Source organism: Eptesicus fuscus, chromosome 19 (genome assembly GCF_027574615.1).
Source record: "Eptesicus fuscus isolate TK198812 chromosome 19, DD_ASM_mEF_20220401, whole genome shotgun sequence".
Taxonomy (NCBI): domain Eukaryota; kingdom Metazoa; phylum Chordata; class Mammalia; order Chiroptera; family Vespertilionidae; genus Eptesicus; species Eptesicus fuscus.
This window is the reverse complement of record NC_072491.1, coordinates 19,278,629-19,293,072: the sequence shown is the minus strand read 5'-3', so window position 1 is coordinate 19,293,072 and position 14,444 is coordinate 19,278,629. Positions and strand designations below refer to the sequence as shown.

At 46.8% G+C, this 14,444-nt stretch overlaps 1 protein-coding gene across 2 annotated transcripts in view; it reads left to right on the top strand.

Annotated features, from left to right (window-relative positions):
• Positions 1 to 7,147: 7,147 nt before the first annotated feature.
• SYBU (syntabulin) overlaps positions 7,148 to 14,444 on the top strand; it is a 74,969-nt gene continuing 67,672 nt past the window's right edge. The window contains exons 1-2 of one of the 2 annotated variants that reach the window (XM_054708648.1): positions 7,148 to 7,189; positions 8,935 to 9,136. In XM_054708648.1, the coding sequence (XP_054564623.1) occupies positions 7,166 to 7,189; positions 8,935 to 9,136 (226 nt within the window). In that variant the 5' untranslated portion in view covers positions 7,148 to 7,165. The remainder of the gene's footprint in view (positions 7,190 to 8,934; positions 9,137 to 14,444) is intronic. The other variant, XM_054708647.1, reaches the window with a different exon arrangement.

The window sequence follows — 14,444 nt, the reverse complement described above, 5'->3', positions numbered from 1 at the left end:
AGATCTGGGGGTGGGGGAAGGAGAGAAGGAAGGGGAGGAAAGGGGAGCGATAAAGAGAAAGGAACTCTGGAGGGGCCAAAATTATAATAGGACCTATTTATCCTTCGAAATTCATCTAAAAATTCAGATCCCAGTCTAATTCGGAAATTATAAAGCTCTTAGAACATTCGTCTGTCATGGCGCTAACATAGTGCGTAGGGATGCTCAGGTCCATGCCTCTGTTAGACTGAGATACTTGAGGACAGGAAACACTGTTCAACTTTGAATACTCTGGAACCAGAGCCTGGTCCAGTGCCTGGCTCAGACTAGGAACAAAATAAACATTGATGAATGAATGAATGAATGATAGGTATCAGGACACTTATCATGCCTTTTACCTTTTTAATCTACCTTTGGGAAGAAACTCCTGTCAATATATTTTCTAATAAGAAATTCAGTTTCTTTATATCTCATAAGTCACCTGAAGAAAAACTTACAGTTTACATTTAATAAAAGTTAAAAAATTAAAATCTTTAGGAAGAGGAGAATGTGAAACCGCAAGTAGGGGGCAGCAATGCTGGTGATCCTGAGGGAGAAAGGACATATGTTAAATTCTAACCATGTGTCAGACATAATTGGTAGGCTATGCGTGTATTTTTATCAAATCCTTACATCAGTATTATGAACTATTATTATTAAGCCCATTTTATAATTGAGAAAATGAGAATCAGAGAAGTTAATCTACCTAAATCATTAATTGGTGCACACTTAGCTTCCTTCCTTCCCTCCCCACTCCCTTCTTTCCCCCCTCCTCCCTCCCTCCCTCCCTCCCTCCCTCCCTCCCTTCCTTCCTTCCTTCCTTCCTTCCTTCTAACATACAAGTATCACATGCTGGGTCCTAGAGGGGTTAAGTATCTTCCCTAGGGTTGCACAGTCAGAAAGAGGTAAAGAAGGACTCACCATGCCTCTGGCCCTTGAGAATCCATGTCCTTTATTAAACTACCTTTTTTTTTTTTTTAATCACAGATCTCTTTGCAGACTTTTGAATCCGTATCGCATTATGCGAGCCAGTAGCTGGGCTTCTAACAGAAAGGGGCGGAGGTGTATTTCCTACCAGCTTCTGAGTGGAGATCATTTCTCCAGCCTTGGATTTGCCAGTTCTCCACCATATTACCGGTAGCTTTTCCTGAGACTTTTGGCTGGTCCCGTTGCTACCAGGGCCAGGGGCCTGGGAAGCTATCCTTGAGCTTTGAGCTTCTTTTCAGTAGCCCCAGCAGTCTGTCTGCAGTGCTGAGGACTGAGTGGCTCGTATCCAAGATGAGTGCCCACTCCGAGAACAGAGGTGGTAACTTCTGGGGAAACAATGGGCATGGGAGCCGACCACAGCCACCCAGAGATAGCCAGGTGTGATGGGGTCAGGAGGCCCCAAATGCCATCCAATGTCACTTAGAATTTTATTCTCATTTTAACAGTGCTGCACGGACCGATAAGCCTGAAAGCAAGTACACAAAAGTGCTAACGGAAGGACTATGGACCATTGATGATAGGGTGATGAAATGATGAGTAATATTTTTCCCCAAAATTTTGATGATGCAGTTTTAGTACCTTTAAAAAGATATTGTTAAAGTTACCTTTTTTTTTTAAAGTGCTTCTTCCCCCCTCCCCCCAACCCCCTTTTTGATTAACCAGCATTTTATAAATAGCTAGAGAGGACACATGAACAGACAAAACAACAAAGGCCAGATTCCCAAATTCTGGGTTTCTTTTCCTACGGATTTTTCTGCACCAGATTGGAGAAGAGCTACAGCTACATAGCAAGTGCTGTATTGACTAAAGCCAGGAGATTTCAGGTGATGTAGGAAAATGATTCACAAGAATGCCTAGGAGGTGGAAATAAAGTACCAATCAAAACTTCATTTTCACAAATGCGGATGTCAATTCTCCACCCCCCACCCCCCATCCCCCACCATGCCTGCCCAGCCAGTGCAGCGTGTCCGAGGCTTCCCCAGCGTTCCTGCAGCTGTCTTACGGCAGTCGGCCTCTGCTCAGCGCCCCATTTTGCAATCCTTACTACTCCTGTCCTTTGAACAGACAATCTCAAAATCCTCCTCTTTCTCCCTCCCCATCTTTTTGCAGAAATAAAAGCAGAATTATTATTATTTTTTTTTTAAGAATTCCAAAGCATGTTCACCAGAAAGTTGAAGGGAAAACAAGTGCATCATCGTGGAAATAAGTGATATGATGGAGAACAGATTCCTTTACTTCAATGTAATTAAAATCCAGTCACAGAGCTGCTTTCTGGGAACCCAGGTTGTAAATTCCTTGTCTAGGCCTAGGCTGCTGTGGATGCTGAATGAATCCCTCAGAGCCTCTGACCTGGACCACTTTCTCTGCCCCTGCAACAGCTGAGAAGAGTTCAGCCCTCATTCCTCGTCTTCTCTCTAGGGAGCTACGTGCTGTGTTCAGGCAGCTTTCAACTGCCCTGTCCTTCTCATACTTTCTGACCTCAGTCTCTTGGGAAAGGAAGGTGCTTTTCTCTCAGGCTCAGAATTCAGCCTCCAGGCTTAGGCCTTCCTATGTCTATTTACAGGCAACATCCTTTGCCCTTTCTGTGAGTCTGTAAGACCCACACATCTGCCTGTCTTGGCCAGTCAGTTGAAGCAACTCATTAGGTAAATGTCAAGACTTCATTTCTCCTATCTCGATGGCAACCTTTACACTCATACTTTCCAGAGCATCTTCATTTCGGTCATTCTAATCTACTATCCCAATAAGTCAATTACTTCTTCAGCCATGTGTCCCCAATTGGTTCAATCACCATACTTATGTCTTTGGCTGGTCTCTTTCTCTATTCTCCCAAATGGGCAAGAGGTCACAAACAGCAGACGGCATTCTGGGAGGATACCTCACGTCGGCTCCCCCATCGGGCAAGCAGAAGACTGTGTCCTTACCAATCTTTAAAGCCCCCAACCCCCAATCTCTGCCTCCTCACGTGGACGTGTCCTTAATGCCTGTGACTAAAAACTCACTTGCAGAATAGAGATAAAATGGACACACTCCAAACCCGATGAATGTTCCAGCCGACCTTGCCTCAGGTTACCCACTCCCCTCTCTACCCCAGCTACTGTCTGGGCCCCTGGTCAGGGAGTGATCTTGCAGAATTCTACTCATTATAGTTTCCCAACATCAAAAATCTTTAACCATATAGTAACAATAACACACATCCAATAAGAGAAGGGTTGATCCATTCACACAGGCTCCTGTGGGAAAATGGGCTCTCTGCCTGGTTAAGAAAAACATGGGTCTGCACCCTACAAAAAATAAAAAAATCCCAGGATGCCCAGAATGCAGTTTCTTTTCTTCGTGACGTGTTGCAGAGCACGTCAGCTGCTCCTTGTTGCTGTGCAGATCACCCAGCACCGGAGACAGAAGGCAGCGCTTGTTCGCACAGCTGATAGGATTAGGAGGTGGTGCGGCGTCAGCCCTGACTGAGTCCCAGAAAGCCCCCAGCGTTCTGAGGTGAGCCGAGGATGAGCGGCCGTGGGGACCACGAGGTGTCTTGCTTGTACGGTGCAGACATCTTCCTCTTGGGCAGTGTGTTTGTCTTGTCTTTTCTGGGAAGTTTGCAGTCTGGTTGGGAGCGGGGGTTCCTGTCCATAGAAACCTGTCCTTTATCCCTTATCTGGTCTCAGGGGGTGGCCGCTTACACCTCACAGGATCCTTGTGAGTCTCAGATAAGATTGTATATGTGAAAGAGCTCTAAAAAATATACAAAGTTGTGGGCAGAGGAAAGGTATGGGCCATTTACTCACAAATTTTACATCAACAAAGAATCAAATAATTCATACTAGATTTGGAGGCATGATTACGTGGACACATTTCAAAATTTTCCCCCAATCTGCATTGCCCTGTTCCTCCCCAGGCCGGGACAGGAATGCTGTTTATAATCTTGAAGCGTTGGTTCTTGCCTTCTAAAGCAGCTGATATTTTCTTAAAAACCAGCATGACATTCATTTCTAAAGGAAAAAGCCACAAAATTACAAAACCAGGCCATAAAATAAGTACGTAAGTAGAAACTGGAAATGATGCATGGGGCTATTTTAAAGCAGATGAAAGATGAATATAATATACTGTATTAGATTATATCTCTTTGATGGTGTAATGCAAACGTTGTAAGACATTTCTCTTCACGACACGGGAAACAAATGAAATTAAAGGCAGCATAGATACTATCATTTGTAAAACTTGCCTTCTAGAACAGTGGAAAAACAGGCTCGGGCTCCAGAAGTACAGAGCTAGGAGGCATTTGAGCACTAACTCATCAGCCTTTCCCTCCGCAGGGTTGCTATGGTGACGAGAGGGAGCCTCTCACCGCCCAGCCTCTCACTGCCTGCACTTCGGCAGTAAAAGCTTTCACTGAACACATGTTGGATTTTTTTAGGCAACCACCTCATCACCAAATACAAAGACATCATGGAGGCAGCTCTTTCCCTGAGTCATTTTCAGAACAGAAGTTGTCTCTGTGTTCTTTCTGCTGTACTGACGGGCCCCGTATGGGGTTATAGAATTCACTCATTCATTTGACTGGTATATATTGAGCGCCTACTGTGTGACAGGTCCTGTACTAGGCACAGCCTACAATCCCTGGTGAAGATTAAAAAAAAAAAAAAATAGGGAATTCTGATGCAAGAGCATAACAGCTCTCCTGGGGGTAAAATAAATACAGGTGTCCTAGTATTTAAGGGGGGAAATCTGACCCTTCTTGGGGGACCAGGGGAGGTTTCCTGGGAGAAGCTGTCTCTGAAATGAAACTTCATGTCTCTTTAGGAGTTGAGGAGGATGTGTGGGTGGGGTGCAAGAGATGCTCTAGACAAAGGGACCAGCAAATACAATAGTCTAGAGAGAAAGAGAGAGTAACCTCCAGAAAACTGAACATTGCACAGTTTGGGGTGGGGGAGGTAATCCATTTGTGGAGGGAGGAAGTAGTGAAGGAGGAAAGGAAGGGGGAAGGATACCTGGTAGGAGAGAAAGGAGTGGCGAGAAATGAGATTGAGGAGGTAAACAAGGCTGGATCCTGAAAGGCCTTCGTGCCACATTAAGGAGCTTGAATGTCCCTTGGAGGACATCTGGGAGATCATTAGCGGGTTTTAATGAAGAAGCATGTCTTAATTTGGCCTTTCAGAAAGACCTTGAGCAAAAATGAAAAGCTGGCAAGGAAGGAATAAGAGGCAGAATTGGAAGCAAGACCATTTTAGTTAGACCACTCCTGCAGTAATCCGGAATGTCTGTGGCTGAGACTTAAACTGAAGATAATGAGGTCGATCCGTGGGCAGAAGTAATCAGATTCAAGACATTATTACCAGGGTAGCATGGAGAGCACTTGTGGTTTATGCTGTGTGGACCACGGGAGGGAGAAGAAGTCAAAAATGACTCTTTGGTCCCGAATTGGCTAGCTCAGTGGAGGATGTTTCTGCTATTAGGCCCCCAGACTCCATTTTCAGCTCTCAATGAGGAACTCAGAAGCACCTCTGACCTTAGCAGTTCATTCCTAACAGTATATGTCCTCAGGCTTGTAATTTTGGAAATAATAAACTGCAGGAATCATCATGGACCACCACTTTCCTGAAGTCCATTATCTGAGATAGCGATAGAAAGTATTAATTCATTAATCTACCCCTTCCCCCCAAATAAAGAATTCTAGGATTACATATGACTTTTATGGACCACAGTCCTCCCATGTAGGACAGACACTTGGCTGTAAGGATCGGTCTGTTCCCCACCCACATTGCTACTTACAATACTCTCCAATTCTGAATAAATTTACTATGCATGTGGAGCTGCATCACCGGATAAGGTTTAAGTATACCCAGTGTAAAAATAAACCAAGGCCCATGATCCAGCTGATGGTGCCTATTCTAAGGCCTCAGTTGGATAACTTTTGGAGCTTTTTTGAGTAAATTTGCCTCACAAATGATTTTTCTGCCAGTCACGGAAGAGACAAATATTGAATGGACAACTTGGAGGGGACGCGACTGCCCTTTGGAAAGTTCTGTTCTATCAGTTGGGCACAGCTCTTTTGTATTCTTTATGGAATCCTCAGAGCTATCCTTTGAGGTAGATATTACTATTATTGTTGTTGTTGTTGTTGTTATCCCTCAATTTCACGAGGCATATCTGAATCCAAAAAGGTCAAGGTTCAGACGCCACTTATTCAGAGTTGGTCAAGAATATTTGGGCATAAAGATACTAAAGGGAGTGGGGTGGTGCCTTGACCCCGGCTTTCTGAGTTCAAGGGCAGTGTCCTTCCTATAGCAGTGGTCCTGGGCTCATTCCCGGCGGCTGCGGGCAGAGATGGAGAAAAGGCTGCTCTCGCCCAGCACAGCCTAGCTCCCTGGTCCAGAAGGAACCACCTTGTCGTTCTTTGCCTGGGGCGCTGCGCTGCCAAGCCCAGGACCTTCCGATGCAAACCCCTCAAGGAGAATCGCAGCCCTTGCGATCCCGGAACCCAGCCTCGGCGTCAGCTCTGCAGCAATGGCTTGGCTGGGGCCGGGTGGAGGGGGACCCGCCCTGTCTCTCGCGGGCGAGGTAATTGCGGGGAGCTGTGTGCTGACTTAGGGCAGGGAGCGGCCGCGGGGGGACAACTTTCCCCTTCTCCACGTTGGCCCGTAGGGAGGTCGCAGCTTTTCTCAGCTCTCCCCTCCGACGTGTAGAGCCTTCAAACCGGATCCCGGGGGCCCAAACGAGTGTGTCGGGCACCTCCCAGATGCAGAAGTCCCGAGCCTCGCCTGCCCGCCCCCCCCCGCCCCCCCGCTCGGGTCCGGGTCCGCAGAGAGGGAGGGGCGCGCGGCCCCGGGGGCCGTGCCCGCGGAGAGATCGGGCGGGCTGGGCCAACCGGGGCGCGGACGAGCCGCGCGGGGGCTGGCAGGTGAGGGAGGTGGGGGAGAGGGGGCGGCGCCCCGGGGGCGGCCGCGGCGGCACCACGTGTCCGGCCGGGGCGGGGCGGCCGGGCGCGCCCTCGGAGCCGAGCGCGGACCGCGGCAGTGGCTGCGGCGCGTCAGCCCCGCAGCAGCGCCCCGCACCCGCGCCGGCTCAACGCAGTCCCTCGCCCCGGTGCGCGCAGGTGCCTCCTCCTGGACGGCGGCAGCGGCGGCGGCGGCGGTGCGAGGAGCGGGCGGGCGGCGGCGCGATGGGACCCCTTCGAGAGCCCAAGGTAAGGAGGGCACGTCATGCGGGCGCGGGTGGCAGTGCCCCTGGGCGCCGGGTGGAGTGGGAAGGGCCAGGTGTGAGCTTGGGGGGTGGGGGTGGGGGAATGGGGGGGGAGTAAGCTTTTAGAGTGGGGGCAAACGGGGACAAGGGGTGTTGGGACGATGGGGAGACAGGGGGCCATTTGCTCAGGTGATGAGATGGGTAGATGGTACTGGAGGAACAGATTTGGGGGGTTGACAGGAGAGGGAACAAGATTGCCTTTGGAGGGTGAATCCCATCTCCCGAAATTGAGGATTTGCGATCTAGCTCTCAATTGAAATCCGGTGCGTGCGTGCGATGTGATGTGCTGAAAAGCCGTTTGATGTATTGGAGACCGAGCCAGAAGGACAGCCTGGGAGCGACCCAGCTCCGGTTGGGGCCCGCGGTGTGCTGGGCGGAGCGGCTGGCGTGTGCGACCTGCTGGGGGTGGGGGGGGCGGGCTGACGCGCAGAAGAAATGCGGAGACGGGGTGGGGCTCGCGCCCCTGGGTGGGCTGGGTGCCTGGGCGACCTCAGGAGTTCCCGCGGCTGGGCTTTCCCTTCCCTCCTGCCCTGCGCGGGCCTCCCAGAGGTGCTGACTTTGGCAGCGACCCTTCCCGGTAAGCAGCGTGGAAAGGAGCAAGAGGTCATGTTTCGAAAGAGGGTTTGTTACCTAATCCACCGCCTGTTTTCAGTTGCAGAGGTTAGAGGGAGCGGTGTTGGTTTTTTTTGCCAAGAGCTCCTCCTAGGAATCCATTTTAATAAGGCAGGGGGTAGTGGTGGCTTCTGAAAGCGCAGGACTTCTAGATGATGCGCTATGTTGGCCAAGCATCTATATTGACCTCTTTTAGCCTCAGTTTTCTCATCTGTAAATAGGGAGATTAGTGTTCTCCCTGCGGCCTGGTTCTGTCTCTGATAAGGACCAGATGAAATAATGGTTGGGAAAGCACCTTGAAATTGGAAAGACATTGCCAAGATATTACTTTTTAATGCTTTAAAAAAAAAAACAAAAAAAAACAAGACATGGCCCTCTGTATTTAACGCTGTGTTTTTAAGGAGACAGAGAAATCTCTTCCTGTGGGCATCCTGTAGGAAAACAAAAGCTGGCCATGGTGTAAAAGGTGGAGCCATCTTACAGAGTATTGGATTTTTTTGTTTGCTTGTCTGTTGGCAACTAGCCTTGTGTACCAGGATATTAATGAATAATTAAGAGCCTGGCTGGACGAGGAGGGATTGGAAGATAAGGCTGCAGGACCTATCAGGAGGGAATTGTTCCAGGTACAGGGGTCTCTGTGAGGAGGTAGGATGACAGAAGTCACATTGTCACTGCTGATCCAGGGACAGCAAAATGGAAGTCTAGAGGAAATCAGGTAGTGTGCTGAGAGTAATAGAAAGCCTTTGAGACAGCCACAAGCTTGCAGGTGACAGAAAAAGCCAGCGGGAAGGTGAGTCGGATCTATACCTGGCAGTGGTGGAAGAGTACATGGGTGTGTGCGTGCGTGTGTGTGTGCGCACGCACATCTTGGTGGAGTGTGTACTCTTCAGGAGATGAGAAGGGCTAGCTCAGTGGAAGAGCTTTGGAATTCATTTCAGCAGCTGAGATAAGGGCCACGCGGTGACGAGTCGGTATTCAGAAATGTGATTTCTTAGGAACTGAGCCCGGAAGGAAGAGACTGTGGAGTTCAGACGGGGAAACAAGTTTCCTTTTTTCTTTTTGCTGTCCGATTTTGAGAAGGAACAGAGAGTGCATCATGAGAAGGAGCTTTCCCGAAGCCGAATTCCCCGTCTGATTCTTCGGCCCCATCTGCCCCAGCAGCAGCACAAAGTGTCCCCAGCCTCGGAGTCCCCCTTCTCTGAGGAAGAGAGCAGAGAGTTCAACCACAGCAGCTCCGGGCGCTCAGGGCGGACCATTAGCAGCAACAGCTTCTGTTCAGGTACAGTATGAAATGTGTGCATTGCAGGTACATGGCGAATGGGCCAGGAGTATGAAATGTGTGCATTGCAGGTACATGGCGAATGGGCCAGGAGTATGAAATGTGTGCATTGCAGGTACATGGCGAATGGGCCAGGAGTATGAAATGTGTGCATTGCAGGTACATGGCGAATGGGCCAGGAGTATGAAATGTGTGCATTGCAGGTACATGGCGAATGGGCCAGGAGTATGAAATGTGTGCATTGCAGGTACATGGCGAATGGGCCAGGAGTATGAAATGTGTGCATTGCAGGTACATGGCGAATGGGCCAGGAGTATGAAATGTGTGCATTGCAGGTACATGGCGAATGGGCCAGGAGTATGAAATGTGTGCATTGCAGGTACATGGCGAATGGGCCAGGAGTATGAAATGTGTGCATTGCAGGTACATGGCGAATGGGCCAGGAGTATGAAATGTGTGCATTACAGTACATGGCGAATGGGCCAGGAGTATGAAATGTGTGCATTGCAGTTACATGGCGAATGGGCCAGGAGGATGAAATGTGTGCATTAGAGTACATGGCGAATGGGCCAGGAGTATGAAATGTGTGCATTGCAGGTACATGGCGAATGGGCCAGGAGTATGAAATGTGTGCATTACAGTACATGGCGAATGGGCCAGGAGTATGAAATGTGTGCATTGTAGGTACATGGCGAATGGGCCAGGAGTATGAAATGTGTGCACTGCAGTACATGGCGAATGGGCCAGGAGTATGAAATGTGTGCATTGCAGGTACATGGCGAATGGGCCAGGAGGATGAAATGTGTGCATTAGAGTACATGGCGAATGGGCCAGGAGTATGAAATGTGTGCATTGCAGGTACATGGCGAATGGGCCAGGAGTATGAAATGTGTGCATTACAGTACATGGCGAATGGGCCAGGAGTATGAAATGCGTGCATTACAGTACATGGTGAATGGGCCAGGAGTATGAAATGTGTGCATTGTAGGTATATGGTGAATGGACCAGGAGTATGAAATGTGTGCATTGTAGGTATATGGTGAATGGGCCAGGAGTATGAAATGTGTGCATTGTAGGTACATGGTGAATGGACCAGGAGTATGAAATGTGTGCATTACAGTACATGGCGAATGGGCCATGAGTATGAAATGTGTGCACTGCAGGTACATGGTGAATGGGCCAGGAGTATGAAATGTGTGCATTGCAGTACATGGTGAGTGGGCCAGGAGTATGAAATGTGTGCATTGCAGTACATGGTGAATGGACCAGGAGTATGAAATGTGTGCATTGCAGGTACATGGCGAATGGGCCAGGAGTATGAAATGTGTGCACTGCAGGTACATGGTGAATGGGCCAGGAGTATGAAATGTGTGCATTGCAGTACATGGGGAATGGGCCAGGAGTATGAAATGCATGCATTGCAGGTACATGGCGAATGGGCCAGGAGTATGAAATGTGTGCATTGTAGGTATATGGTGAATGGGCCAGGAGTATGAAATGTGTGCATTGCAAGTACATGGCGAATGGGCCAGGAGTATGAAATGTGTGCATTGCAGGTACATGGCGAATGGGCCAGGAGTATGAAATGCATGCATTGCAGGTACATGGCGAATGGGCCAGGAGTATGAAATGTGTGCATTGTAGGTACATGGTGAATGGGCCAGGAGTATGAAATGTGTGCATTGCAGGTACAGTATGAAATATGTGCATTGCAGGTAATGGTGAATGGGCCAGGACTGGGTCCTGAGAGCCTAGAACTAGATTTCTGTTATTAGGATGAATTGTCTATGGTTGCACCTTTTTGGCCATTTGACCCACAAATACAGCAGTTCCATGTGGTTCAACCCAATGGAATTTCATACCTGTTTTTATATGTTATTTTAGTTGATAATTTACAATGCAAATTCTAACCCCTTGTTTCTATGACTGTTTAAAAGTGTATTCCTTTGTTGCCTAGCCGATGTGGCTCAGTGGGTCAGAGACTCATCCATCCCATGCACAAGAAGGTCTTGGGTTCCATTCTGGGTCATGACACATACCTGGGTTGAGGTTTGATCCCTGGCCCCGGTTGAGGCATCCAATCGATGTTTCTCTTTCCTCTCTCTCTCTCTCTCTCTTTCTCTCTCTCTCTCTCTTTCCCTCTCTCTCTCTCTCTCTCTCTCTCTCTCTCTCTCTCTCTCTCTTTCTCTCTCTCCTCCTCCCCCCCCTACTTATTCCCTCCCCCCTCCCTTTCTCCCTTCCATTCTCTCTGAAATCAATGGAGGGAAAATATCCTTGGTTGAGACTAAAAATAAAAGTAAATGTATTCCTTTGTTAAATCTGAAAAACATATCCGCGTGCATTTTAAACTGACAACCTTTATAAGCCTGTGGACTCCTGTTGGTGGTCTCCCCAAAGATAAAGCAGCTCCTAAATCCAGGAGGTTTCTGTTCCCAGGACGGGCCTTGGAGTTTTGACCGAGGGGAAGGGGACAGGCTTTGTAATCTTTCAGGCCCGAGTGGGGGATCCCTGGCTTTTTCGCCATTTACAAGCTGTGTGCCCTTGGGCAAGTTGCTTACGCTCTTTAAACCTTAGTTGTTGCATCCATAAAATGGGATGATAATACCTACCTTGTAGAGTTGCTGTGAGGTTGAATGAAACCACATACCTTAGTGTACTCCTAGCTCAGTGCCTGGCTTACAGAGGTGCTTAACAAATGAGGGTTCTTAATGGGAAGATCTAGGGATGTCAGTTTTGGCACATGATTAAGGAAGTTTCCTTAATGTTCTGAGCGTATTTGGTAAAAGTACAAATCTCTTCATAGCTCTGGAAGGTGCCACCATTGTCACTTGACAGAGCCTATTATACTTACCCATGGAAGCACATGACTTGGAAGGATTTGAATTATCTCAGAAGTATTAGGAATTTGGGTAAAAATTAAACGAGTGACTATCTTATGATTAATGAAAAATGCTTCATAGTGGATAATTTTTAGAACTTTTAGGGAAAATGTAATTTGAAGGTTAAGCTATTATTAGAAGGGATATGTGAATCAAGATACTGTGATTAATGCCCTAATTTAGCAGGCTATGATATTTCATTATATTTAGTATTGGTAAACTACATTTTTTCAGGGATTTTAAAATGCGACTTTGGATTTATTATATACTTTCACAAAAGAATTCCATCCATAACTTGTATATTAGAAATACTGTGCTGCCTATTTTTCCCCCCCTTTGTAAAGCCTGAGATGATCTGCTTGGTTCTGAAAGAAAATTCTATCAAAATGTTACATTTTAATATTTATTGCTATTGGAATGATAGGAGTCTAGATTAAAATGGAAATCCACTGATGGGTCTGCTTGATAAGGAAGAAAACTGACCAGCTGGAGCAGTTAAGACCCTTAGAAACTGGAATCGTATTTGCAGAATGTAATGCTGTTTACTTTTGCTCCATTTGGAGCTCAGGAATCACCAGGGGATATCATTTCAAACTGACATGGCTTTGTTTACATAACTCAGTTCCACATTTATTACTGATATTCTCTCCACATAATCATTTTCTCTAACTGACTTCAGGGTGAGTAGTGTTATCAGAAAAAAAAATGAAAAGTCGGTCAAAACGAAAGAAGAACTCCAAATATATTTTAGAAAAACACATTTGGCAAACCAATAAAATTATTACTTTGGGTCATGAATCACTCTCTCCAAGACCCATTCCTTGGATCACCCCTCCTTCCCAGGGGACCCGTCTCCCACGAAGGCCATAATGCTGTACATGAAAATCGAAAGTAGATATTGATCCTTCTGCCACTAACTAGCTGAGAATTGAGTGGTGGAAGCGTCTAATGATGGGTGTCTGTAAACCTGCCTCTCCATCTTCAGCCTCGCATCCTGTCTCCTGATGGGATCCCCTTCGTTCCTAGGCCTCATCTTCCTGTGGGGGTGACTCCCCAAGGTTTGGGCTGGTGCTTTTTCCTTCTTTGCTTGCCTTCCCTGCAGAGCCCTGACAAACCCCACGAGGACTCTGAGTGCTGCGCTGACTAAAATGGACAGGAGCAAGGCCTTGGGGGGCGTGTTAATGATGCTATAGGAGGTCAGTTGGTGGATGGGAAATAAATGGGTTGGTACTGTGGGGAGCATTAAAGCTGCAGGCAGTGTGGTAGAAAATGTAAAACAGTCCAGCCAGCAGATGGGAGTAGCTGGTTTTAATCCAGCCACTTTAACACTAAGGCCAGAATATGTGTTGGTTGCTTAATCATGGCCAGTTAAGTCAGAGACCAGGGTGCATGCAAACATTGCAAAAGCCATCCTCTGCTAGAATGAAACTGTAATTTTTTAGAGGTGTCTGTTACCACCATAGCTTCGTAAGTTTACAGTGGTCATTTTGCATTAGCTTGTCTCCTTCATAAATCATCACATTCACTGATGGGAAAGGGGACATGCAGAATTAGGGGGAGATGCAATTGAATTTGAAAATTATCTTTGAAGGACTGCAAACTAGAGACTCTTTCCCCAAATCTGTGTCAAAGGCATTTCATTAATTGTTAAGAGCATCATATAGTCTAAGATACTCAGTTATTAAAAGAAGGATAATAGGGAGTTTACACAAAATTTAGTTTATCTAATATAAAGGATTATCCTTTATTTTGAGAGTCTGGCTCTGTGTTACAAGGAAAAAATCATGATAATGGATTTGTTCTCCACCCTCACCCTCAAATTTCTCTTTTCATTTTACAGATCAGTGAAATTGAAAAACTGGAAACTGTTTTCAAAGTGACCTGTCCATTTTTACTTTTCTCTATTCCTTCCCACATGCCACTGCCTTCCCCCTTTCTTCCCATGGGAACCTTGACAAGGAACATTTAATGACTTGATATTCTATATGCTAATTTGTATGTTGTATCTGTCTCATTTCAGGAAGGAGTTGTGTGTGACCTTTTGCAATTCATTTGGGGTGTCTCCCCAAAGAGCTCTTCTTTTAATAGCTTCTGATGAGCAGAATTTCTTTGAAGATGTGTGTGTGTGTGTGTGTGTGTGTGTTCTGCAATGTACTCAAACATCATTCTATTAAAAGTCTACTCCTTACAGTTGGTATTCATCTTAGTCACTGAGTCCTTAGTTGGGTACAGTTAAATTGACATTGTACATATTGGAGGCCAGACCCTATTTTGTGTACATAGCAATAAAACGTATATTTTTAGTAAATATTAACTAACACTTCCTTTAAAAAAGAATACACAAGCGTGAGGAAATATAGTTAATAGCAACAAAACACCTGCTTTTATGTCTTATCTTTTATGTTTAATCAGTTTTTAACCAATGTTTT